Source organism: Lutjanus erythropterus, chromosome 13 (genome assembly GCF_056507025.1).
Source record: "Lutjanus erythropterus isolate fLutEry1 chromosome 13, fLutEry1.hap2, whole genome shotgun sequence".
Classification (NCBI taxonomy): domain Eukaryota; kingdom Metazoa; phylum Chordata; class Actinopteri; order Lutjaniformes; family Lutjanidae; genus Lutjanus; species Lutjanus erythropterus.
Window position 1 is genome coordinate 21,717,839 of NC_139329.1, and position 27,954 is coordinate 21,745,792.

The following is a 27,954-nucleotide window of genomic DNA, read 5'->3' on the forward strand; positions in this document are numbered from 1 at the left end:
GTCTTGAGGCGACACACACCGGCTACAAGAGGTTACATAGAAGCAAGTGATGATGTCTGCCCCATGCATGTGCTCTCATAATTTCATTCCTTGAGACGCTTCATTTCAGAAGAGGACTTCTGTTATTACACACTGGTGAGTACCCAGCATTGCATCCTCAGTGGGATTTAATACTAATCATGAAGGCAATGATGTGTATGTGTGTGTGTGTGTGTGTGTGTGTGAGAGAGAGAGAGAGGCTGAGTGTCTGAGGTACCACTGCGCAGGATGTGGCTGGCCGGCCAGTGAATGATGAAACACTTCACAGGGATGTCATGAACACTGGGCGGGAGAGAGGACATTAATTTATGCGCATTCCTCACAGAACAAATTGTGCCAGGGTAGAACAACGAGGCACATGGCACCGGTGTGACTTGTTGGGTACATCTGCCATCATTTTTTTTTTTTTTTTTTTTTGTAGTAATTTACAGCTCCATCCGCATTTTTCTCATTGTGAAGCGTTTTTTTTTTTGTTGTTTTTTTTTTTTGACTCATCATTCCTGAGTCATGTGCAGACGAGGAACAAAAAAAAACATTTTTGTCTTATTGCTCAGTCATCCTCAGTCTGAACACAGGCTCATTTTCTTGAAGTAATTGTGATGCCATTTCATATTACAGCCTCCATATATAATATCTGCGGTGAAGGTTACTCAGCATCAGCGGTCCTTTTGGCTGCTGTGTTGCGTTCACTGGATTATGAAACGTACGGCCTTTGCCTCATACAAACCAGGCTAATCTGGAAGCGGTGAAGGAAATCTATTAATCACTTAATCCCATGCTTGGGGGAAACGCGGGCCGCATGTTGTATTTCTGCAACATGGTCGCGTCCGATTATTTCCGGAATGTTTTTTTTTTTTTTTGCGCGGGTGGTACGTTTTTAGGAAAACAATTAAGATAGAAATTTTGGAAAATGCAAAGCCAGGACACCCTAGGATGCTGGAATTCAAAGGACGAGGATGTTGCGCACCTTGTATGGATAGTGTCCACACCCTTGAATCGTTCCCAGTGCTATTAATAGTAAAACTCGTGGTATAAATGTGAATAAATTATGGCTGCGTCTTTTATGAGAAGAAAGACAGAGAAATCCGTAATAATCCGTAGACCCCCTTTAGTTAGGCTGGGGGGCGGACGCATGTCACGCTCATATTTTTATTGTAGAGATTGATGTCCTTCCATAACCTATGTGAGGGCTTTTCCCATCAGAGAGCTGCGGAGAAAAGGAGTCAGTGTTTGGGTTCGTATGCAAATGGCCTCCTCCCTTCAATTATTCAGGAAGCTTGAAACACGATAGTCTCCATACCTTGACCTGACTGTCCCAGTCACCGTTCACAACCAGGCTAATGTTCCCACCAGGCTCTGCTTTTTGTCAGAAACAATAATAAGATGATCCACATTCATAGATTTTGCTGCCCCGGCCAGCCATGTGATTTCCATGTGAGAAATCCCCCCGGATAAAGCAATAATTCTCTGTATGCACTTTTTCACAGTCAGATAAGATGGTGTGGAACAAGCAGGAGGTGTAAAATTATGAAATATCTTCTGTGAATGAGTGTATGACCATTAAAATCAGACTCACTTTACTGTTTTTGGGTTGTTTAGCTAAGTTAGGGGAGATCGGGGGCAATTGGAACAGGCGGCAATTGGAACACACTCAGTTCCTCCAGTCAGACAAACTAGTTGCACATGCTCAGTTGGACTCTCTCTCATTTCACCTCAGCAGAAGCTTTCAACAACAACAACAAAACTTATTTTGAGGTATGAAAGTTACTTTTTGGAAGCACTGTATTTTTCTTATCCTGTCTGAAGCTTAGATTTCTGCAAATTGAAACTTTTATTTCCAGGTTAGTGGTTAAAAATGAACCTAAACAAACTATGCTAATATAGATGTTGCTAGTTAGCAGACAAGATTTTTAGAATGGCACTGTCCAATGTAATGTAATGTTTTGTTTGTTTCAAACACAAATATATTCAGTTTAATATAATGATAAACAAAGAAAAGGTGTGAATCTCCATATTTTTTATATTCAGTTTCTTTAAAAACAAACAAAAGGTCTGTTCTTGTCAAAGTTTAAATTGGATCAGTTTAGCCTTTATTGTCTCCCTGCCTTTATTTGTCTTGGACATTAGAGAGAACACAGGTGACACAATTAACAGAATTACCTCCACATCCATACACCCAAAAACCAGACACCCCGGGAGTATTGCACAATGCCTCACCTAAAGTGATTGCATAAAAATACTATAGAATTTTATTGCACAAATGCCCTACTCATAGTAATTGCGCAATTGCCCTACACAGCAGTTCAAACAACTTATGATGCTGAGAGTAGAAGAGACTGAACTCTTGACAGCGACTCATCATATGTGTTTTCTCAATGACGGAGAAGTGACGCAACCTCTGTCAGAGTTTTCATCTTTATTGGCTGCTTACTCACTCCTATTTTCTTCTTCTTCTTCCCCACAGACATTTGGTGATAATGACGAAATAACCACTTCCTCATCATTCAAACCTCTACAGACTGTCTCAAACCCTTGAACTGTATCAAACACTTGATCACCAAAAATCTTCAAACTCACAGCTTTGCACAGTCAAAGTTCAAACAAGTGACTTTTCCCAGACACCAGCCTTGCCCTTCCAGCCCGCCGACCAAATAGACGTTCCACCCCTTGCCCTTGTTTGCTTTATCAAATGCCCAAAAACAGCAAGGCCGTCAAGAGAGAGCTTGACGACGATGTCACAGAGTCTGTCAAAGACCTGCTTTCCAACGAGGACGCCTGTGACGATTCCTTCAAGAAGACCTCGCTGATTGTCAACAACCATGAAGGGGAAGGGAAAGAGTGTGATGTGGAGGAAGGGGGCTCGGATGGTGAAGAGGAGGAACGCCCGGCCTGGAACAGCAAGCTCCAGTACATCCTGGCTCAGGTTGGCTTCTCTGTAGGCCTGGGCAACGTCTGGAGGTTCCCCTACCTGTGTCAGAAGAACGGAGGGGGTGAGTGACTGTGGACAACTACATACACACACAATAGGAGTGGGCAAAAACATTACCAGGGTGATAGTGATAAGAAATACCTGTAGAGACTGTGTGACACTCATTTTCACTCTCCAATCTCAATCCCATGATAGATTTAAAAAATATTTCCTGTCCTTTCTCAGTCCTGGAAGAATGATTTCTGCCCCATCCTGTTCCCGTCAATCCACATACACACAAGAACAACATTACGCATTTTTGGTTTTTTTATATAAAAAACAACCTATTGTTATTATGAATTCCACTCCCGTCCGCTCTTGTTGACTTTTTTTCCTGTCCCAGTCCTGTGATGAATAGTGAAATTGACTCTCATCCCATGGGAATCCCAAAAGAATGTCAGCCATCATCAAGGATTAAGGATTAAGGAACATGCAAAGTTAAAATACTGGCTTCTCTGGCAACAACACAACAACTTTTTTGTATGCAAATGTGGCAGGCAGTGAGACAGGCAGCCACTGAACTCAAACTCCAGAGTGTTTATTATCAGTGCAGTGGGCTTTTGTTTTCGGGATAATGGGTTTAACTTTACATTGACTGACAACTGACAGTTATAAACAGTTGATCAACTTACAGTGTTGTCACTTGTGATTTTCAGTTTACGACGTTGCGTTCGTCCTGCGCTCCTGCGGTGCTCCTGCAGAAGTTTCCATGAGTCTGGGGAGGAGCGTCTGGGGGAAAACAGTTCGCTTCAACCATAGATTGTATATTAAATAGAATTACAACCTATTTAATATACTGTCTATTTTTACATGCACAATTATATATTCCTTCCTTACGCAAACATTTCGAGTAATCTATATAGGATTTTCTTCACTTGTGTATGAGTTAAAGGAGAAATATGTAAAACCGTTTGTTCAAAAGTACTGCAGTCCAAATAGCAAACTTCAGCCATAGGGGTATTTTAAATAGGTTCAGATCCTATCTACTATACAATCTATGGTTGAAGCAAGTTGGTTCCCCCTTCCCCCTCCTTCCCAGACTCAGGCAGGTTGACTGCAAGCTGCAGGAACATTGATCCTGCATGACTTCAACATTATATTTTGACAATAACAAGCAACAACAAGTCCCCCACCGTAAATTGATCAGCTGTTTATACCTGTCAGATATCTGTCACTGCTCTGAAAATACACACTCTAGAGTTTGAGTTCAGTGACTGCCCGCTTTCTGCCTGCCAGACTCCATTAACACAATGCACAATTTTACTGTTAAAAACATCTACTCCTTCTAAAATATGATTAAAGATTTCTTATGACTCAAAAACAGACACTTACTCATTCTGTGAGCATTCGGCATTAATTTGACCTCTAATTAATGTGAAACAGGCAAACAAAAACAGTTGAGGAACAGGAATTTCAAAGGAGAAATGTTGGCTGTAGCGAGGTTGGCGAAGAAGCAAGTATTTTAACATGGCATGTTTCCATAATCTTTGATGCTATTTCAGGGTCATTCTCTGATTTAGTACTGTAAATATATTACATATTTTCCTTTAAAGGACAAATCTGGATATTACAACAGGGGTGTTATTTTCGTAGTTTTGGCTAATCATTTCACTTACACTTAGAAGAACATTCTGCTGACCAGTTGCTGCAATCTGGAGATCAGAGACCACTGTACTCACATCCAGGCAAAATGTTTAAGTGCAAGACAAAAATATCCTTGCAGGGTACAAAGGACAAAAAGTCTGCACACTGTTTGTTTTTTTTAATGTATAATAACAACATATGCTGGAATTAGATTTCCCCACTCTTTCAGGCACCAGAAATATAGTACTCTTTGGCAGTTTTGATAACAGCTTGCACGTGTGTCCCGGTTCCACAAAATGATTGTTTTGCTTCAATTATAGCACTGCATTTTTAATCTTGACAGTGAGGGTGCAGGGTTCAGTATCAGCATCGGTGTTAAAGTGAATATTCATGTCTAAAAAGTGCTGTGTTAAGAGAGATCAGCCAAACTCATATATGCATATCTAAAATCATCATGCACTAAACAGGTAGTACTGCAAACATTGCACATAATGTGCAATGTTTGCAGTACTATCTGTACAGAAAGATGCAGTACTTCCTATTTCTGATCATTTCCTGATTGATTGATTGTTGCAAAAATATCGATTACTGTGTTGCAAAGCTGAAGGTGATGTCCTCAAATGTCTTGTTTTGTCCACAGTCGAAAGATATTCAGCTTACTGTCATAGATGACTCAAAAATCAGAAAGTATTCACATTTGAAAAGCTGACATCAAAGAACTTGGACATTTTCTTAAAAAAAGACACCAAATGATTAATCCATTATCAAAATAGGTAGGGATTAATTTAATAGTCTAAAATCATTGCAACTCTGTTTTGTTTTTGTCTGTCAGAACCAGGCAGCTCAGTGACCTTCAGGCTCGACATAACAGTCATATTCCTTCTTTTCACAAAAAGCTGTGTCTCTGTCTGTGTGCAGTCTGCAACATTTCACTCACAGACAGCAGTTAAATATGCACCATAACCTCATTTACACTGCTGTCAACATTCAGGACATCATCCTGTGAGCAGTTCTGGTGCTTGTGCTTGTGGTTTCAGTCCTGCTGCAATCAAAACCACATTTCCCACAATGCCCTGAAATGAACGCATGCTCCACTTGACTCCGTGTCATGATGAGGGCCTGCTGCAGCGTTTGTACTCTAGTGTGTGTGTGTGTGTGTGTGTGTGTGTGCATGCATCCTGGGAAGGTGACAAGGTGGTGCACTTCCCACCTGGAGATTATGTAAAGCCATTGACTCAAGAAAGCTGATTAAATGAAACCGTCTCAGACAGGGCATCCAGACAGGATAGAAAGTCTTAATCCATCTCAAATTTGTTTGTATTGTCTATTATCACTGTCATTGTGGGCTTTTATGAACCACAACAGAAATGGTTCCTGTTTTAGTCCAGCAAGGAAAAGTCCCCAAAATTCAGCATGTGAGGAAAACAATGAACCCTGAATAAAGAAAATTTAATTGGAAGTTCCCCAATCTTTGAACAGCCAGATGCGGAATAGGTTGTTTAAAACCAACATCTACCATCTCTTGACTTTTCCTTACTACACTATATTGTGATCACAGTGTAATTACAAGTTATTTTGATTAATAATTTTCAGCCATTTCTCAACAAAAAAGGCCAAATTCTCTGATTTCAGCTTCTGTTTTTTCTGTAACTGAATATCTTTGGGTTGTGGACAAAGGAAGACATTTGAAGATGTCACCTTCGGCTTTGCATCAACATTTTCAACATTTAATAGACCAAACAACTAATTGATTAATCAAGAAAAAGATTGACAGATTAATCAAGAATGAAAACTACTGTTAGTTGCAGTCCTAATATGAGCATCCTGGAATAAAAGCATAGCCATATCGCCCAGCTCTAGTATGCAGCAGTGATTTTTGAATATCAAAGTGAAACTGCCTTTGTTTTATAAATACACATGTTATTATTGTGTTAAGTAATGTAATTATATCTGGTATTGGCCTTTTCAATGGCATGACGCACATACAAAAGAAGTTAACAACAACATATCCATTAAATATGAATGCAGTGAATTTGGTTTACAGTAAGTTGTGTCACTTGTGTTCTCTCTAATGTTTTCCATTGAAAGGAAAAGTTCAATATCTAAAAATTATTAAAATCATTTCAAGTGTGTGTATGTGTGTGTGTGTGTGTGTGTGTGTGTGTGTGTGTGTGTGTGTGTGTGTGTGTGTACCCATACAGTGAATCATGTTCTTACAAGTGTGTTCTTGTGCATAATTTGTTTAAGATCCATCTGTTAGTATCTGTTGTGTGTGTGTGTGTGTGTGTGTGTGTGTGTGTGTGTGTGTGTGTGTGTGTGTGTGTGTGTGTGTGTGTGTGTGCGCAGGAGGGGTTCAGCTCAAATCATGACCTCTCTGTAGGTCCTGTCATGTTTTCAGGTCTGTTTTAAACAGCTCTGGTCACCCTGCTGTGTACATATAATTAGATTAAAATGAGGCAGAACTGTGTGTGTGTGTGTGTGTGTGTGTGTGTGTGTGTGTGCGTGCTTTATCTATATCTTTTATCCACCCATATCCAGGATCCTACAGTACATGTGCACCACGTGCTGTGTTCATACATCAAAGTGACATCATATTCAAATATCTTGTTTTGTCTGACCAACACTGCAGTGATAATCAGTTTATGTTCAAGAAAAACATGGTTGTCTTTATCCAGAATTTATGGTGGCAAATCTTAAAAGGTACTTCCATCTGCGTTCTTTTCTGGGTTTTACAAATGGAAAAACAGGCTCACTTGTTTGACATTGATACCTTATATTTAAGCATATTTGGAAATTGGCATATTGCTGTTAAATTGGTTCACAATATGACTGGAAATGTGATCTAAAAAGACATTTTTCAATTCATTTTGATTTTAATCTTCTATTTCTACATTTCATGAGCCAAGTGCCCCTCTTTGTGGGCAAACCCCTAACTGGTTCAAATTTTGCTCTGGTGTTACCTCAGGACAAAAATAAATCATGAAGTCACAAGCTGAAGAAGTGTCACTTCTTTCATTTTTTCATCCCTGCCCTTTAGAGAGTTTGTTCCAAACCAATCGCAGTGTGTTTATCATAATTCTTAATGCATGTGTGTTTACTGCCAACACTTTCTTGAGAAATAGGTAGTGTGGCTCGATGACACACGGGGTCAGAAATCTCTGTGTTTTGTTGCTTAGTTAATTTCTCAATAATATTCAGAGTAGTGTTGATATGGTGTAAATTCATGGCATGTGAATTATCCGCACCCTTGTACATGTGGTGCTGCCAAAAAAACATGGAAATATGACATGTCTGGACGATGCCTAGACTAGATGAAGCAACTGCTTCACTCTTGTGTGCCGTAAGTGACAAGAACTTGGAAAGTATTTTGGGAACAGATGAAATGCACTCTTATCAGGCTGTTTGCTTTCTCAACTTGCCATCAAAGTGTTTGAATGTCCAAATGAGACTGTCGAGGGTTTTAAAAAAGACAATGGAAACCAGAGGGGGGTTTGATGCTGACTGATGTCAAAGCTTCTTCCCAGGATGAACTGTGTACTCAGTGAACCAGAATTAGATGATTTAATATTAGAAACCAGCTAGTATACTGTACATACACAAACATACACGCTTAGAACAACAGACACACACACATCTACGTCCTGTCTGTGACCACTCCCATTCCAGCCAAACCTGGGAGGGACAGCAGGACTCAGGAAAGGATGTGAACAAACGTCCTGCCAGATGAAACAATAAACTGCTGTGAAACAGCGATGAAACTAATCTTACAAGACTGTACACCCATGGCGGAAGTTTTGACTCCTCAGTGACTCATAGCAGACATTACAGTGCTGAACCCACCAGTGTTGTGGTTCCCGGCTGGTTTTTCCACACAGATTTGAGATGATGGAATGGTTTTTAACAAAGCACTCACACACTGTTTACTAGAACCTTTGACAGGTTCTAATGGAGAACCTTTTTATGGCACAATGGTTTTATCCCTCTCTGGGGGTTCTAACCAGGAGCTAACAAGGATCCACCTTGGGGGGTTCTCCAAGGGTTTTATTCTGCAGAGAACCTTTTTATATGTCAAGGGTTTTTTATTCAGAACATTCCGGGGGTTCTACTGAGAGTCCGTTTACATTCCAAGGGTTTTGAGTAGGACACACTCAGGGGATTCTACCAAGAACCAATTTACATTTTAAAGGTTTCATCTTAATGTACTCAGGGCTTGTACCGAGAACCCTTTTATATTGCAAGGGTTTCATCTAGAACCCTCACAAGGTGTTCTACTAAAAATCTTAGGTCACACTCAGGGGTTTCTACCAAACTCCTTTTTATATTCCACGGGTTTTACTAAGAACCCATTTAGAGGGTTCTACTAAACGCCTCTACATTCCAAGACTTTTATCTTGAAACCAACCAGGAGGTTATACAGAGAACCCGTTTATATTATAGTGTGAAGAACCCTTGAAGTTAAAGTTCTTTCAGAATCTCAAAAATCCTTGTTCTGCATAGAACCTCAGCTCTTCAGGAAAAGCCCTTTTTGGAACCCTTATTTCTAAGAACGAACAGGTACTTTCACTTTATCCTCTCCACTACATGTGCATACTTTGAATTGCTCCTCGTGTAACAGGAAAATAAAAGGCACATTATGTTAAAATATGCCGCCAGCAGCCAGTTCCTGTAAACAAAGAGTTTTAGGTTCTCTGCCAATCGTCATGTGCCTAGTAGTTGTCCTGCTCACAAGTACTCTGACTGTCACAAGAGACGTGCCCCCCTGTATTTTATTGCACCGCACTATTACAGCCTTTCTTAATGTTAGTCATTCACTCTGAAACCTTAATTCTAGAGAGGACCGTCGTCTCTGCAGCATGCCTCACAGTAATCCCACTGTAATTTAGGTAATTTTAGACTTCAGTATCTTTCCTGGTTCCCAGAATTATTTGATTTCAGCAGTCACCATGGGGGATGTATTAGGTGGAGACACACACAGCTGCAGCTCAGCAGCTGTGTGTGTAGTAATTTGCGTGTGTGTGTGTTGGGGAGGTAATGAGACAGATAGTGTTAAAGAGGCTGCTGTGTGTTTTTATGTGCTGTTAGGTGAACGTGTCACCATCAGGGCGACGTTAGGTAGACATCTAGTTAAAGTTTAGAGCAGCCATTCCCAAACTGTATCCCTGAATCCCATTTTGAAATCTAAAAATCTTAGATTAATCATACCAGTGACGAGATATAAGATTCATTCCAGTGGCCTTGTCTTATTTTTTTTTTGTTAGTTTTTTAAAAATTGATTGTAAATAATATAATAATAAAATAAAATTGAAACTTGGTCATTGGTAGAACCTTTTATAAAGCTTTCAACTGAAACCCTATCAGAGTTCTACACAAAACTCACATGAAGGGTGATAGCTAGAACCATTTGTGAAAGGTTTCACCCAGAGCACCATATGAAAGGTTCTACAGAGAACCCTTGTATGTTGTAATGGTTCCATCTAGAGCCCTCTTTAAGGGGTTCTTTCCAGAACCTTTCCACCATCTAAGGGTGTTCTACAGAGAACCTTTTTATAATCCAAGGGTTTTATCTAGAATCTACACAGGGGGTTCTACCTTTTTTTATTATGGTAAGACCTTAAGATGAAAAAGCTCTTTATTCCAAAAAGGATTTAGTCTTACAAAGAGCCCTTGACAAGCACTATCTTCAAAAAAGGGTGCTTCAGAAGCAAATGGTTCTGAGTAGAACCTCAGCACTTCAGGCAGACCTCTTATTTCTAAGAGCGTAGTATGCAGCAGGTAGAGAGATGTGTGTGGTGCCATGTGCTCATGTGCAGCGTTGAGGAAGTGAAACTGGTGTCATCTCACAGTGAGCTGATGAAACAGTCTCTCTGTCTTGCATGTCTTTTATTTAACTTGCTGTCTGTATCATTTTGACTTGCAGGAGCGTACCTGGTGCCCTATCTAGTCCTGCTGATACTGATCGGCATCCCGCTGTTCTTCCTGGAGCTCGCCGTGGGACAGCGGATCCGCAGGGGCAGCATCGGGGTCTGGAACTACATCAGCCCTCGGCTGGGGGGCATCGGCTTTGCCAGCTGTGTGGTGAGTCTGACTCTGGGGCCTAAATCTTACACCTTTTATGACACGTGAACTTAAATGTGACAACAACCGCATTGATACAAGAATAATAAACAGGACTGTTTCTAGTTTTTTTGTGGGCCCCTAAAGCATCAATCGGTTGCGCTTTAAAAGTAAAAGAGGCTAGATGGTCGAAAAACTTTATACATTTTTTTTTCTCTCAAATTCAAATCTAACATCTCAAGTTGACCCCAGCAATTTAAACCTACAGATAATGATAATAAATGGGAAACACTGAGGCTCCCCTACACATCTAGAAATTTAAAATTCAAAATGGACTTGTTAAATTAAAATAAAGTGATTAAATTCAAAACAACATGGTTAAATTCAAAATTGTTTCTCTTGGTCTCCCCAATTAGGTAATTAAAAAATAGTAATAATTATTGATATTGACTGGAAAAAAAACATTTTATCCTGATACATTTTCAGCTATGTCAGTCACCCCTGCTATATTGGTCATTCATTGATGTCTAAATAAGGAAAAAAGGAAGAGGCAGCTCTTCAGTATTCAAGGTTTTTTGTGACACCTCTCTCAGAAAATAAAGTATCCTCTTGTTGTAAGAGAAAAAAACAGAATATATGTAGATCAGTGATTTATACAGCTAGACAGTAATATCTATTCAGTGTTTTTGGTTTTGTGTGTCTAAAGTCATGTTGTCTCTCTTTCCTGTAGGTGTGCTTCTTTGTGGCTCTCTACTACAATGTCATCATCAGCTGGAGCCTCTTTTATTTCTCCCAGTCCTTCCAGCAACCTCTGCCGTGGCATGAGTGTCCACTCGTCAAGAACAAGACCAGTACATGTAAGACACAATCAGACATATTAAGACCAGCTGCATGAACCAATTAACTCCTTTTAGAGAGCTTGAAGGCTTTAAAAGGCTTTTAAACAGCAGTTAATTGTAATAAAGAAATACAGGACAAAGCTGAGCTGTACCATTTTGTCATAGATGTGGTGCCGGAGTGTGAGAAGAGCTCGGCCACCACCTACTACTGGTACCGCCAGGCCCTGGACATCTCTGACAGCATCTCTGAGGGTGGAGGACTCAACTGGAAGATGACCGTGTGCCTGCTGGTCGCATGGTCGATGGTTTGCCTCGCCATGATCAAGGGAATCCAGTCTTCTGGGAAGGTAAGGAGGACTTGTTTTTCTTTTTTTTCTTTTAAATTTCCACAGCCTTTGCTCTTGTACCACCTAAGAGATAGTTTGGATTATTTGAAGTGGACTTGTATGATTTAATTATTGATTGTCAGTGTACCTACAGTAGATGGTGGTCGACATATTGCCGTGGATGGGGTCAGCTATAAAAGGTATGTTTTTAGCCGTTTTAAAAAGGTTCTCACCTGTTCCACAAGGTAAAATGACTGATTTTACTAATGGAGTTTGGTTGGTTTGGAAAGAGTGATATTGGGCTCATATAATGGCAGTTTCTTGCCAGAAAAGGCTGTTTAATGGAAGAGGAAAGAGGATAAAATATTGTACATTCAAAGTAAACTTAGAATGATATTGATTTTTTGTTAGGAGGACCTCTTAAGTGGCTAAAATATATTTTGTTGCTGACCCTGTCCACAGCAGTACAGCGTGTGCTGACCTCCATCTACTGTAGCTAAAAGACTGACTATTGATAATCAAATAAACCAGATCCAAAAATTTGAACTATTGCTTTAAAGTTCCCACTAGCTAAATTAATTGGAGAAAATATATTTTAACAAGTCAAGAATGAGGCATCAGAGGAGACAGTTGGTGAACAGAAGAGATTGCAGCTGCCCTGTAATCATGGCAATCCTGGCCTATATAACGACTCTGATATAACTCCTGTAACCTGGAAAATGGGGAACAGAGACAGAAACAAAAGGCCATTTCTCACCAAGTGTTTTTGAAAATCCTCTCAAACTTACTTAGCTCACTTTTGAGGTAGAAGCTCATTGAGTACAAATTGTATTGATGGTGTAAAGATGGCAAAATGACTACTGTAATGTGACTTGACAAATTTTTCTAATGATCCAGGCTCAGATATGATCCTCAGAGCTCATGTGATCTTTTGTGGGATTTCTGGATCAGCTTATTTTATCTTAGAGTAGCAAAGCTGACAGTAGCGTGACTAGTATCCGGAAGGATTAGCCCACTGGCTAAAGGTTGGCGTTTGCAAGCAAACTCACCCGGCTCCTCATCTCTTCTTACAGGTGAACTTAATCATTCCACACTTTCTCATATCATATGACAAGCATTAGCCCGCTGGACTTCCAAGGTCATGGTCAAGCTTGCGCTAATTGGAAAAATGGTCACACTTTTTAATCTTCCCAGAATTAGCTTTGATGGGGAAGTCATTTGATTTTGGTATTATCCCCACTTCTTATACCAGGCCTGGGCCAGGTTACAACAAAGTGTGGGGTCAAAATAATACCGTATATTTCAGTGATCACATTTTTTGTCTGTAATAAGATCATACAGAATTTGAATGACCTTACCTCAATGAAATGAGTCTTTGTAATGCTGCCAAAATCATGGAGAATTAACACTCAACTCTGTAGCTCTAATGGGCTTTTTAGCCTCTTTTAGCTCATTAGTTTGGTTTTACAGCACATTTACTGAGCAGTTTTGCCTGCAGTCATCAGCTGCTGCAGGAAACAACGCAAAAGCTCTGACAAAACCACTGTATGCTCAGTTAATGTGGGATTGATTACTTAAAAAAAATGATCAAAAATAAAATTAAATAAATAGAAAATGTGGGTGGCTGCCTCACGTCCAGAAGTTTTCAGTACTTTTGTATAATGTCTCTGCCAATAAATAACCCTGACCTATTTAGCTTACCGATGTTACATGACTGTGAATATTCATTTTATTATCATTTTTATTGTACTATTACTGTAAAATAGGCTATTTTTACACTTATTAGCGTAAACATTTTATTTTATTCTTTCGAAACATTATGTTATTATGTTATTATTAATCAATGAATCACCTTGAAGAATTTAACCATCTAAAAATATGTCAATCAGTAAATGATTGATGAAAGAAATGACAGTTATTAAGCTTCATTTGACATGGTTTCACTGGTGGAGCCATTTGTTGAATAAGGAAACTTAAAATGAGTTCTACCCTTTAATAAAGTCTAATAAAGAACATAATAAGAACATATTAATCCCAGTTTTGGTCTAATCGGATACAAAGGACATCTTGCTACATGCTTTTACTGTACTGTAAAATATAGTGAGACCTTTTGATGTTTTTTTGAATTATAATTTGTAGACTGATGGACATTACTGTTACCAATGATCGATTCAGAAAAGTGCTCACAATTTGCAGCTCTAGTCAAACAACATTTTAGGTGAAAAGTATTGCGATTCACTTTTGCAGAAAATAAGGCTTGTATTTACAGCCCTATTATTAGACCTGTTTTGTGATGGTGTGGGAATAATGGCTGTCACCAGCTAAACGAGTTTTCCCACCTTTGATCCAAACGTTGTCCGCAGTTCAAGTCTTATCCCCACAGCTGTCTGCTGCTTGCTTGGCTCACTGAGCGCTCGTCTTTTTGCGCGGCATTCACCCCAACACCCGCAGACAAAGCAAGATGGATGCCTTCAACAGCAGAGGCGCTTTAATCTTGAAAAACGTCGGAGACAGTCTCATTTCCCCTGTCTGCCACATGCTGCTGCCTGCCTGGCAGGAAACGTTACTGATAAACCACAATCGCTGTCACAGTCACGAACGCCACTCTATCAGAGTGGCTGTGCGTGAAGGATGTTCAAGTTCTTTCAGTGAAATCATGACAAATCATTTGCTAAATCAAGCAAGTAGATGTTGAGTTGTCGTGTAAAAGAAATAACAGCCAAACAAAACCACCCAAGCTGCTGCATAATAATTTTACAGTTTGAGCCAGATGGTCATCCTTCAACTACCTGGTGTGACTGGATGTTCTTTTGAGTTGGCCACGGTAGAAATGGGCATGAACTTCGCTTGGAAGGGGCCAGCTCCAAGTGTCTTTGAAGTTTAATCAGCGCTGTGAGCCACAAAAGAATATTAATGCCCTCTCTCCATCCATGCTCACAAAAGCCTTTTTCCAAGGAATATCCCTGCCGCCATCTGCATTTCTCTCCCGTTTGTGTGTGTGGGTGGGCGTGAAAGGGATCAGACCATTTTGGTTACCATGGTTATACGCGCTCTTTTGGCTTGGCTTGATTGTCAAGAGTGTGGCCAAAAAAAAAAAGGGAGGGTGGCTTATGATGGAGGACAGGAGGGGCTTGTTATGGATTTGGTAAAATAATGGTGAAATTCAGTGAAAGTATTTGAAAGTTACACCATTAATTACATGCAAAATGATAGATTATAGAATATTCTAGCTGTACAATAGATTACTGATACATGTGTGATTACATATCTGTCTGATGTTATGTGAAAGTCTCAACTATTTGTACAAGTTTGTGAAGATAACAGTGCAGTTCTCAGAACATGACCTTTGTAGGAAGCACATGCTATCTGTACAACAGATAATCTTTAATAGTTAAAGTCCCCTTCTTTATAGTACATAAGAGTGTGGTACAAAGACGCAGATATCTGCTTATCACACAGAAAAACAGCTTGTTTGGCTTTGTGCTGACCAAGGCCACAAATCTCAAGAGTACAATGACAGGAGGTTTAATCAGAAAAGGGCTGACAAGAGCTGCAGCTGAGAAGAGTGCGAAACTGACCACAGAAATGTAGCATTTGACTTTATATTTTAGGATTAGGGATGCTGAAATATATTGAATTTTGCGATAAAAAATGTCAGAGGGACTGCTACTGGATGCTGCATTGTTTTTGTTTTGCTATGGAGATTTTTGAGTTTTGAATCAAACTAAACAAGTATTTTTTGGCCTATAGTCTTTTATTGAGATAATTGCTTTTCTTCTTTTAGATTTCTTATTATTTGGGTGCTTGAAAATTACATAGTTCCAATTGAAAATATTATTATTAACTATTATTCACTTTCTCTCATTTTTTTTCTTTGTTTGATTCAAATTTATCTAAAGAGAAAAAGTAAATTATCTCAAAAAAATGTGGGCTGTTGAAGTAGGTTGCCTTCAACGTTTACCTTTGTTCAACTTTTTCGTTATAACACTGTGTCTTCAGAAACCAAGCTTTAATTTGTGTAATCTCTGTGGTCACTGCAAAACAATACGTGGGAATCCCCTGTATAGTCTCATGTGGAGGTAGAAACTGTTTACACTGAAAAAGGAGAACTTAGAATTTTTTCAAACTTTCAATACTTTGATTACTTTTCTTATTAACATATCTCAGATGTAAGCAGTCAACTTAAATTTTCCCATTTCAGAAAGTTTTTTTTTTTTCATAGTAACCTTGGTGGGTAATTTTTTTTTTCATGTTGTTATACTCAACTGTCATCACTGACACAGTTGAACTGAAGTTGAATGAGACTTTTTTTTTTACAGTGTTTTAAAGAAATGTACATTACCAGAGAACAAAGCAGGGCAACAGACATTTCAGACATAAAGTCAGAGAACTTTCAAGTATGAATGAATCCCTCTTGAAGCTGAATTATCTCTTTACTCTCCCAGACAAGACATTACACTATCACCTTCAGAGCTACATGTGGGCCACCATGTAGGAGACGTAATGTCTCTGAATTACTAACTGTGCCTATGACTCAACCCCAAACCATCTTACAGTGCCGACACCCACCCCACTTCCCGCCCTCTAAACTCACGTGTCATGGGGCAGCGGCTGAGTCAGGCCTCTCAGTCTTTAAGTATCACCCCGTCTATACAGAGACAGAGAAAAAAGACGTGAGGCCCACTGTCTAATTAGCAGGATAGTTGGACAAAGGGTCCTGCACAGGCTCAGAAGCTACCAGCTCTGGCCCGGGACCCCGCTGATAGTGCTCACACAATGTTCATGCCACATGAAGTCATCACTACATGGAAATGTATTAAATCGACATTATCAAAGTTAAGTTTAAAGAGAAAGAAAAGTTTAAAATTGTAATGAAATGTCCGCAACATCAGACAGAACTGCTCAGGTTTCATTCTTCTTCCTGCACTGCATAGATAGTCAGACATTAAGATAAGACAAGTGTTTTTCAGACAGGAACTGAACATGGCCAAGATTTTTGAACGCTTCAGTCATTTAGAAACCCATCAAAAGTCTGGTCTAGACTGAATAAGGCACAATCAGACATCTTGTAATTGATAGAAACATGTTGTCCTCATTGCTTAAAGTTCTGTCAATTACAGTTTCAGTCAAGCATCACTTGCTTTGGACAGTTTTTTGTGATGGTCTAGTCCTGAAACATTGCAAATAAATGTCATATTGCAGGTTAGACAATGTGCAGGAGATCTTTAGTAACTTTTTGGTCCACTCGCTGTCTGTCTTATCAAATAGTGCTTTTTTTTCTCTCTGACTCCAAAAGTTTATCAGGGTGTTTGATTTGCTTTCTTTGCAGGTGATGTACTTCAGCTCCCTGTTCCCGTACGTGGTGTTGATTTGCTTCCTGGTGCGGGCTCTGCTCCTCAAGGGCTCCGTGGACGGGATACGACACATGTTCACACCCAAGGTAAGGCTCGTCTCAAAGCCGGTGTTTCTCTAAACTGTTGAAATGTGACCACAGTACTCCAGTTTTAGCCTCTTTAAGATTTTACTGATGACTTTTAAGTCTCTTCATCTTCGGCCGAGTCAGTGATCTCCTTTGAGAGCCTTTCCTGATTGTACCTGAGGTCAGATTGTTTTTGATCTCTTTTGTTTCTTCACAATGTTTTTATTTTACAATTCTTGACTTCTACACTGTATCGGTTTTCATGTACAAAGTACAAATTCAGAGCAAGGATGCTGTTAGGAGTCAAATGAAGCCACCAAGGAAAAAGGTATTTAGCCAGCGGAGCGATATCTTGATTTCAGGGCTTCAACTAACAATTATTTTACAGATGAAATGCAGATTACATTTTGCCAAAGCCCCAGTGACGTCTAAGATTATCTTGTGTCGCCCAACAGTCCAAACATAAAGATACTAAGATGTAACAAAAGTCAATAATGTAATAACTACCCAACAGTGTAATACAATTTCTGATCTAATAATACAACAACACACAATGCTTTTACATCACTGACTGGTAATTACACTACTTATAAAAATAAATAATAAAAAATGTAGTAACTGCAACCAACAATATAATAATATAAAGCAGATAATGTACTAATGTACTTGTATTACACATTATATATTCTAAATTAGTATATATCATAATGTATATTATTATATTGATATTATACTTGTGTTACTTTCTTTAAAGATATACTATGCAGGATTTTTCTAAAAAAAAAAAAAAAAAAAAAGCAATGCACAGACTCAAACAAAAATAATCAGTCGCTCTTCATTTGAAGGCATTATGCTTAAGACTGACACCATCATAACCATGACATAACTGTCATGAGCATGAAGGAGTCTTTATGAATGTTTATAGCTGTTGTCATTAAGTGTCATTTGGTCAGTTTTGTTATTCCTTATGTAAAGTTGATATTGTTTGGCATGTCTTTGTTATGACATCATTCAAGCCAAAAATGTCTTTCTCATGACAATTTAACATTAACAAACTTTCTTCTTTTTTCTTTTATTGGAAGTTTGAATAATATAATACATACATACATAGACAGACATAATAAATAACATGTAAACATAGTAATATAAATTATTACATTGTCAATTCCAGTATTTACATTTTTTAAAGCCAGCTAATAATGTAATAGTCAGTCATTAATGTAATAATTATTACATTATGCAGAAAGATTCTTATGTACTTCATTCAGAAATTTCATTACATTATTGGTCAGTTATTACATGATCGACTTGTATTGCATAAAGGACAGAAAAGTGATAATATTATTTGCTGCTATACACATACAGGCATATAAAACATAAATATGCTATTATTACTGTTTGAGGCAGTGGAAACAGCTTTCTGTTAAACTGAATCCACTCATTGTTTAAAAAAAAAAACGTGTCTGAACTCAAAAATTACATCTGCACTGCAATAGGCCGTCTCCTCGGCAGCAACAGGCCAATGGCACCACAGGCTGTGGAATCATGTCACCATGGAAACAGGAGTTACTGAGGCGTTATGTAACCAACCAGCCGAACCAAAGACACTCAATCACAGCAGAGTCTGTCTGCCAGTGTGTCTGTCTGTCTGTCTCGTGTGTCTGCTCAGTCTCGTCGGCTGACATCTTACGACTTCAAACGATACGTTCTGCCACCATCTTCGGTTTACCTGCAGACATGAAAGTGCTGCTGCTGCTGCGTGTGTTCCTCTGCTTTGTGCTCGGAACAGTTTTAGACCAGAGTAACGGAAAAAACAACCACATTGAAACTGTCAAGGTGCCAGTTGTCATTTGGCAAGATGGTATATTCAGAGTCTTCGCTTCTGTGGCAATATTGCTCTATTAATTCAGGCAACAAATTTGTCTCAAAGGAGATTAAATTAGAGCTTTTCTGCTGAGTCTTCATGAGTATGATAACTGGGCTAGCTATATTTAAGCTAACTAGCAAATACTGTAATGTTTTATTTACCTTTTAACAAGCTGGGAAATGATTTGACATTTTACCATGCAACACAGAGCAGTCAAAAGTTAACAGTTTCCCTCTCTCCCAGGTCCCAACAGAACTCAGATATGTTATTTATTACAATTTGGGTAAGCAAACTGATTGAACAATTTCAATTAAGTTTATTATCATCAATAAACTTTGAATTAACTAAACAGAGACTAGATTTAAAATTGTGCAACAGAGCATTTACTCATTTTAAACCCAGCTTTGCCGAACCATGATTAGAACTAAGCTTAGATTAAATAAATATTTGTTTGTGCAGCCCAGTCATGAAGACTATAGAGCGAAAAATTTCAACTTTCAGCTTTAACTGTTGTTGCCAAAGTGTGAGACTTTTTTTTCTCTTGCAGCAGAGTGAAACACAGAACACACACAAGCAATTCTGAAATGGGCCATTCTGCATAAAGAGTACTTTTTGTACGTTAAGACTATTTTCATGATTGATCAGTAGGAAAGCAAATCATCTCAAGTAGCAAATCCTCACACTTGAGAAGCTGGAACCAGCAAATATTTGGCGTTAGTTCGATAAATAACTAAAGGTACATTTTTAAGTTCAAAAATATCATCTGTAATTTGAGGATTTTAAAACAAGTAACTGCAGTTGTTCACTGATAACCCTAAAGCCAAATCTCCCTGTGTTGTGTTTTCAGTTGGAGATCATGTTGGAGGCCAAGGTGTGGCGAGAGGCGGCCACGCAGGTCTTCTTCGCCCTGGGCCTCGGCTTTGGCGGCGTCATCGCCTTCTCCAGCTACAACAAGCGGGACAACAACTGCCACTTCGATGCCGTCTTGGTGTCTTTTATCAATTTCTTTACCTCCGTGCTGGCCACCCTGGTGGTGTTTGCTGTGCTTGGCTTCAAAGCCAACATAATGAACGGCAAATGTGTCACACAGTGAGTACAGGCGTCTTCTCGCACTGAGATATTTATAGATTTATAGTAAATGTATTTCCTGTTGACAATCAAAGTGCTGATCGAGAAGTTCTGCTGTGAATTTAACACACTGTAGCTCTGTAGTATTTTTATCCTTCAGACGTTGTAAAAGCAGATTAGGAAACAGTTTGGGGAAACAGCTGAGAAAAAAAGCACGCTGTCTCTAAAGTATTTTTAAGTATGAAGGTCATTTAACCACTTTTGCACACGACTGTTCAATCATAGTTAAACGAATGTAACTAGGCACAGCTGCAGGTCTGTTAAACTTGCAAAATGCAATTTTCTCTGCATTTACAGACTGGTACTTTTTATTTTTAGCCTTTCCAAAATCAAAAACACAAGAACAAGTGTAAGGAAAGTTTTAATTGCCGTGTTTGTCTGCTCAAACAGAAGCTAAAATTGTAGCATGTTCTACTAACTTGGTTACTTTGGACAAGAGTAAAGCCACTGGAAACATTAAAAAGGAAGCCAAAAGCAGCATTTTCAACCAACTCATGGAGCTAACATGAAGAGTGGGACTAAAGCTGCAATTGTGCCCCTCAAATGGTCCTGTTTCCTGAGTTTTGAAGTCATTCATCAAACGTCGCTGTGTCCATGAGCCTTTATGTCATGATACAGAAACAAGATGGACGCTGCACCATTACATTCCCTTAAACAACTAAAAAATTGCTTTACCTGACTTTTTATCAGGTTTATTGCAAATGAATAACATTCTAACTGATCTGAAGTCACTCTATGGACAGCAACTAAGGTTTACAACCAAATATCATGTTACAAATGTGAGCAATCAAGTTATCAACCAAACATTTACACTCGTCCACCACCACTGAGTTGTGGTTCTAACTTGAGAGGGTGTTCATGTAAATTTTCAGAGCCAGGAACTCATTTTTCAAATTATTCTGACACCATTTGAATGCAGGATCAGCAAACAGTAAATTTCCTGGCAAAAATTTAAAACAGTTAAAAACCTCTTCTGTTTTTCAGGAACACCAACAAGATTGTGGCGTTGTTGGGGAATGGCATTGAAGCAAGCCTGATCCCCCACCACATTAACCTCACCCATCCTAGTCAGGTCACTGCTGAGGACTACCATGGGATGATAGACGTCATCAAAAGGGTAAAGGAGGACGACTTCCCGAAACTGGGACTGGACTCCTGCAGCATTGAGGACGAGCTTAATAAGGTACGTGCAATAACAGTTCCTAAAAAAATGTCTGAGAGGATTGGTATCACGCTTATTCCTGTCGTGCAAATATGAAGCCACCACTAGCTGCATAGGTATCTCAGAGGTGTCTCAGAGATCATCATCATCAAAAGATGATTATTGAAGACAAATTTAAGATCAGTGCAGTGAGACAAGAAAAAATAAAACATTTTAACTAACTAACTAACATTTTCACTTTAGCTCAAATTACACTTGGGCTGAGACGAGACAAAGGCTGCCCAATTTAAGTATGAGAAAATGGTCAAAGTCTCACATTGGTCTGAAATTGAGCTCATTTATGTCTTGAAGACAACAGACTAGACAAAGACGAGAACATGAGTAGTATATTCTGTATGACTTCGTACTTGCAAATAAACCAAAGTGTGCGCTGCTACGTCCTGCAAAACCCACACCCTACCAGTTGAAATAAGATTTTAGGGAGTCCCTGACTGTCTGGAGACTCTTAACCAGCTGCTTGTGGTAGCTTCATTTATTTACTGTACTGGTATTCAGTTAGTGTCAATCCTCTCATCTAACTCTAAATTCCTAAAATGTTGAACTGTTCCTATATAAGTGATTATGTGATTATTAATGTAAAACAGATGAGACTGTTTAGTATTTCTTTATATTTAACCAAACAGGGGTGTTAGACATAAAGGCCACCTCAGCTGGGGTAAAATAAAGGCCCTTCTTCTTCTTCTCCCCACTAACAGGCGGTCCAAGGCACAGGCTTGGCCTTCATCGCCTTCACTGAGGCCATGACCCACTTCCCAGCCTCGCCCTTCTGGTCCGTCATGTTCTTCCTCATGCTGGTTAACCTCGGCCTGGGCAGCATGTTCGGCACCATCGAGGGCATCCTCACCCCGCTGATAGATACGTTCAAAGTCCGCAAGGAATTTCTTACAGGTCAGAGAGATCTCCAGCTCCCACTGCTTTAACATGTCTGTCTAAACTGTTTTTTCTTTGCTTAGATAAATCCAAGCCTGGAATTAGATGGCATTCTGTAGGGCTTTTTTGTTTCTGTGGTGTTCTGTAAAGGGAATGTGATCATATGGGTCATGCAGGTCCCAACAAGTATTGCAGGTACAGGATGTATGGAGGTGGTGACGGTATGAAATCTTACAAAAGTGGGCGGATGCATGATTGCAAAAACTCCATGCATACCTCTTGTATAATGAATGTTGATGTTATCTTAATTTAATCCCTGGATGTCTGGATGAAGCAACTCGAATAGGAAATAGGAGTGTTCAACTTGAAAAAAAAAACAAAGGATGGGTTGTATATCAAGAATTTATATATTATAAGTACAATTTTGTATTTTTTTAAAGACCAGAGAAATGTGTGTATTGTAATGTTATGCAATAAGGCAAAAGGTTAACTGCTTTTTGGGGTTTTTTCCCATGTTTTCTCTCATCTAAAAATCAATATAGGACATTTTAGCCTCCTTAAGTCAAAATAAGTGCATTTAAGTGGAACAAACATTTGTCCTTTCACTACTAAAACAATATAAACATGTTAAATGATTTATAAATGTTGTACCGTAGATATAAATCTAAAATTTGCAGAATTTCCTCCAGAGTGTTTTACTTATTCAGCGACCCAAATAAAATCTCCTGTGGGGGAGGACCTACTGTTCAACTTACCTTCAGACTGCCTTCAGAGGGTAAAGAGGAATAAAAGTCCCCAGTATTGAGCGGTTCCCACAGAGAGGAGTAGGTGTAAAGAGAAATTCCAGAAAATGATTACAGAAAAGTTCCACCAGAAGCAGCAACATAACAGGTTTGATTAATGGCGCTCAGAGGCCGCTGCACACTACAGTGAGCAGATGTGGGCCATCCCACTGCTCGTTTGACTCGAGCAGCTTTAAATGGGTCCCGCTCTACTTAAGCATTCTCGATTTTAGCTCACTTTATCTTCTACTCCTCTTATTTGAGTTTGGGTGTTAGTGTGGGGATAATGACAATGGATATAGCCATGCTGTTTACATTTAAATCCTATATGCATCAGCACCATCACAATACTTGGGTACTGATTGAATATGTATTGGGATTCTTAAGCACTGCGATTCGATATTACAATGTATTGCTATTTTTGTTTGCTTTTGTTAACACAATACCACAAGAAAAAGAATGCTAGCAGCTATTTGATCTGTTTCTACAGATCAGAGGGAATTTGTGCCTCTAAGTCTGAGCACACGTCATTTGCTATTAAGAATGTGAAATAAAATGGATCATTTGTTAATATAATATTACCCCAATTGCACGTTAATGGGATGCAGTAACTAACGGCCTGCTCCTGTCCTGCAGTGGGGTGCTGCGTGTTGGCCTTCTCCATTGGTCTCCTGTTTGTTCAGCGCTCAGGGAACTACTTTGTGGCCATGTTCGACGACTACTCAGCTACCCTGCCTCTGCTCATAGTGGTTGTACTGGAGAACGTGGCGATCGCATGGGTCTACGGGATTGATAAGTAAGTACACAACAGCAACATCTGCATATTGTCTCACCTTTCATGAATTAACAATCAGTTATGTAAAAATACGTAATGTTTTTAACCGACTTTTACAAGTTTAAAAGTGAAATATTATGCTGAATAAAAAAAAAACACTTCATAATTTGAAACAGGGTGCAGGATGAACTTTTTGTCCACCGGCCAAATGGCCAGTAAATGTTCACATTTCACCAGTCACTCAATAGATTACCAATTGTTGTTGGTTGGTGATATTTTAGCAGCATTTGGCTGATGACTGTAATTAAGAAAAAGAGAACGACTGCACAATCAATCAGTTAATCGAGAAGAGAGCATTTCTACACTGTGATATTGCAACTTTTACTTAAGTACAAGATCTGAGTTCTTCTTCCACCTCTAGATAAGAGGTAAGAGATATAGCTGCGTTTCTGTTTGTTTCCTGGTATTAAGACTTGCGCAGTCTTAAAAGGTCACTGTCTGTCCTCATGGCAGCTTTTGACCACTTATTTCTACATGGTGTGAGGAATTCCCCTAAAAACCAAGCTGTTAATCAAAGCTGTGACTTTACATAACCCACACAGCCCTTGCCTGTTAAATATCACCATTTCTAAAGGCCACTATTTTTGGAACCACTGAATGAGTTCATTGTTTGAATGAAATGATATGAAAGGAGCCATACAAGTGGCATATAAGCAGCATATAAAGAGCATTGGGTTTATACATTAAAGCATAATTATGAAGCTATTGTGAAATCTTTACCACAAACATCTGATCTTACCTCCTGCTGCGTCTCTCTGTTTTCCCTCCACTCTCTCAGATTCTTTGAAGACCTGAAGGACATGCTGGGCTTTACGCCGTACCGCTTCTACTACTACATGTGGAAGTACATCACGCCCATCCTGCTGATGGTCCTCCTGTGCAGCAGCTTCATCCAGCTGACCATGACGCCGCCCAGCTACAGTGCCTGGATCCAGGAAGAGGTGAGTAAACGTCTCCGGCTCGTCTCTCCTGGGGACCAGGAATCAATGGGGGTGGAAGTTCTTCTACTTCTTAACAACCTGGAACAAGTTGAAAGCAAGTTAAAGGGTTCAAAGTCAATGAGGAAGAAGCTAAAAATGGCGGTAAAAAGGCGCAGTTGTCACTGATAAACACTTGTTCGGGTGTCTTTTAACCCTCAGACAATCAACAGGATGTGTGGTCCACTGCAGAGACATTCAAGCACCTGTTTGATCACATCAAGAGAAAAACTGTTCATTTTGAAAGTTTCAGTTAGTGAAGCAAAGGCCAAATGAGACAAAGTGTCCCTGCATGTACTCCTTCATTTTGTGAAGCCAGTGAGGCTGACACTTCTCAGCTCACCACAACAGCTCATTAGGTTCATCTGCAGCTGAAGGATGGATTTACCCCACCTGAGTGAGCACAGTGATTGGTCATCACTTTCTCTTTGAGTGCAGTCAAGTATACGCCTGTAATGAAGTGATGAGAGCAGCGCTGCAACCTATAATTATCATTTAAAAACATTTAAAATCATTAAACTGACTGTTGCTTGGAAAAAAGAAGCAATTTGAAGATGTCACTTTATGCTCTGGGAAATTGTGATGAGAATTTTTTGCAATATTTTGACATTTTGTAAACTAAATGATTAATCAGTTAATCATGAAAATGATCTACAGATTAATTTGTGCAAAGTGACCTCTTCATTTTTCTTGTTTTGTACAAACAGCACTGACTTCTTTTTGGCTTCTCTTTTTTTTTCTCTATACTGTATATTGTTTGTTGTAGTATAGTGCACATATTTTACATATTTTTTATTCTTATTTCTATTTGAAAAGCAGCAAATCTTCAAGTTTCAGAAGCTGAAAATGAATAAATGAATTTTCTCTTCCATAAAAACTGGTAAAGCAAGATCTCAACCTTTGATGATCACAAGTGTCTGTCGTTTTTATAGCACAGCCCAAAATAGACTACTTCTGGTAGAAACTTAATTGACAAATAAAATATATAAAAATATATGTTATATATATATTTATGTATACATTAGCCTTGAGTGAAGAGAGCAGGCCTGCCATGTGACAGTAAATTCCACACGTTTAATGAATGTGGCTGTTGTTTTAGCCGTCATCAACTGAATAAAGTGATCATGAGATGAGGTGTTACATAACGGTTTACCACCTCTGCTAAAATTTCTTGAGGGAAACACATTTACTGGGCCAGAGTGCCTGTCATTTAAAGGGATAGTTCAGACCTTTTGAAGTGGGGTTGTTCTTACAGTCAGTGCAGATGAAGTTACGAAGGTGATGGTCATAATGCCCCGAGGTTGAGGAATCAGCAGGAGTACCGATGTAGGAAGCTGAGCAATGTACTGCTAAGCATTTTAACCTCTTAAAAAGTCAATATCAATTTAAGCGTATCTTATATTAAGAATATTTTCACTGCTTTACCTTGCTATCATACAGCCTTTTCCATCACAGGACTGCTGTTATGTAAGCCAAATATCGCTTTGGATCCCTTTAAATTATCACCTCTAGGAAATTTTCAAAGTTTCACACCAGTTACCAACATGCTGTTTTTTTCCCATCTGTCCTCCAGGCCAAAGAGCAGAACCTGCGCTTCCCTGTATGGGGCATCGTAGTTTGCATCTCCCTGGTGGTGATGGCCATCATGCCGGTGCCCGTGGTGTTTGGCCTGCGCTACTTCAACATCATCGACGAGAACACCAGTGGCCTTAACACCGTCTCCTACAAGAAGGGCCGCATCATCAAGGAGAGCGCCCGGCCAGGGGAGGATGATGACGCCAGCCTGATCCAGGGCAAGTCGCCCAGCGAGGCGCCCTCGCCGATGCCCGGCAACAGCATCTACCGCAAGCAGAGCGGCAGCGGCGGCACTGATGCGGACACCGCACCCAACGGCCGTTACGGTATTGGTTACTTGATGGCTGACATGCCGGACATGCCCGAGTCGGACTTATAGACTGACTGCATAGTAAGCCCTGCCCGGCCATACCGGCTGGCCACTCCTCCCCTCCACCCCTCTGCGTGCATTTAGTTGGCCGTATCATCAATGTATATTTCAATTGTACTGTATATTCTTTGTAGATATCGTAGCTGCTCTCCTATTTGTCGTCTCTGAACCTTATATGACTGTTGACCTTAAAAAAAGGTGTGGGAATAAATGTCATCATTGTCTAACCCGTCGCCTATGTGCTTGGCTGCGTCCCAAACTCATCTCTTGCTCCTGCTCCCTCTGGCCTTTGCTCCCTCCTGCTTGCAGATGCTATAGATGAAGAAAGCGTGTAAGCAATAAGGTGGACGCTCCGCCGGGCCTACTTGAACAAGAATCTGCAAAGAGGAGTCTGCAAAGGAGCGGGTGGGGGCGTCAAGAGGTCATGTTGGGACTGCACCTGTGTCTATGGCATGTAAATCAAACCAGCTTTGAGTCCTGCTGTAAAAAAAATGGTTGTGTACATTATGACCTCTAACTGCTGGCCAACAAGTACTGAGATTAGTAGCAGTGTAGCCGCTCGGAACGACTGGACAGATGTTAAAAGTTCAGGTCAACAGCGAGAGGATGGCCTTTGAAAAGCACTCCCATGATTGTTTGAGACAAAAGTGTGCCTAAGTAATTTATATTTGTTTATAGAATACATGACGGATGCTGTATATTTAAGGTATTCTGTAAATATAATATAAATATTATAAATATATTTATCTTGATAGTTTGGATATCAGAACACCATGTTTTTAAGGTTCAGAAGTACTTCAAATCCTTAACTCTCGTGTCTTTGTTTTTTACTAATGTGCTCTCGATGTTTGGGAGGACTGAGTCCTCCTTGTAAATAATTTTTCCATGAAATGGCTTCATGCAAATGTCTTTTCTCCCCTGTCAAGATTAAAGATCAAATATGGTCCACACACTGATACTGATGTTTGCGATTTGTTTTCTCTTTGAACAAATTTGAGGTTGTTCCCAATATACAGTACATGAGATACAGGCAAAAAATATCTTAGAGGGATAGTTCAGATTATTTGAGGGTTGTATGACGTACTTATCCATAGTCCAT

The 27,954-nt window shown here is 39.5% G+C and overlaps 1 protein-coding gene across 1 annotated transcript; it reads left to right on the top strand.

The window, feature by feature from the left end:
• Nucleotides 1-27,811, top strand: slc6a15 (solute carrier family 6 member 15). The gene is made up of 12 exons (XM_084734758.1): nucleotides 1-135; nucleotides 2,504-3,029; nucleotides 10,509-10,666; nucleotides 11,376-11,502; nucleotides 11,650-11,831; nucleotides 17,140-17,250; nucleotides 19,944-20,185; nucleotides 21,209-21,407; nucleotides 22,142-22,334; nucleotides 23,735-23,894; nucleotides 24,712-24,874; nucleotides 26,484-27,811. The coding sequence occupies exons 2-12, from the start codon at nucleotides 2,729-2,731 to the stop codon at nucleotides 26,862-26,864; spliced, it is 2,217 nt and encodes a 738-aa protein (XP_084590884.1). The 5' UTR covers nucleotides 1-135; nucleotides 2,504-2,728; the 3' UTR covers nucleotides 26,865-27,811.
• Nucleotides 27,812-27,954: the final 143 nt, after the last annotated feature.

Bases quoted from the DNA above. Each gene is read 5' to 3' on its own strand.
- slc6a15 (XM_084734758.1), top strand. From the start codon at position 2,729: ATGCCCAAAAACAGCAAGGCCGTCAAGAGAGAGCTTGACGACGATGTC. The intron at 3,030-10,508 runs GTGAGTGACTGT...TTTGACTTGCAG, and splicing joins GTGTCAGAAGAACGGAGGGG to GAGCGTACCTGGTGCCCTAT. The intron at 23,895-24,711 runs GTAAGTACACAA...CCACTCTCTCAG, and splicing joins TGGGTCTACGGGATTGATAA to ATTCTTTGAAGACCTGAAGG.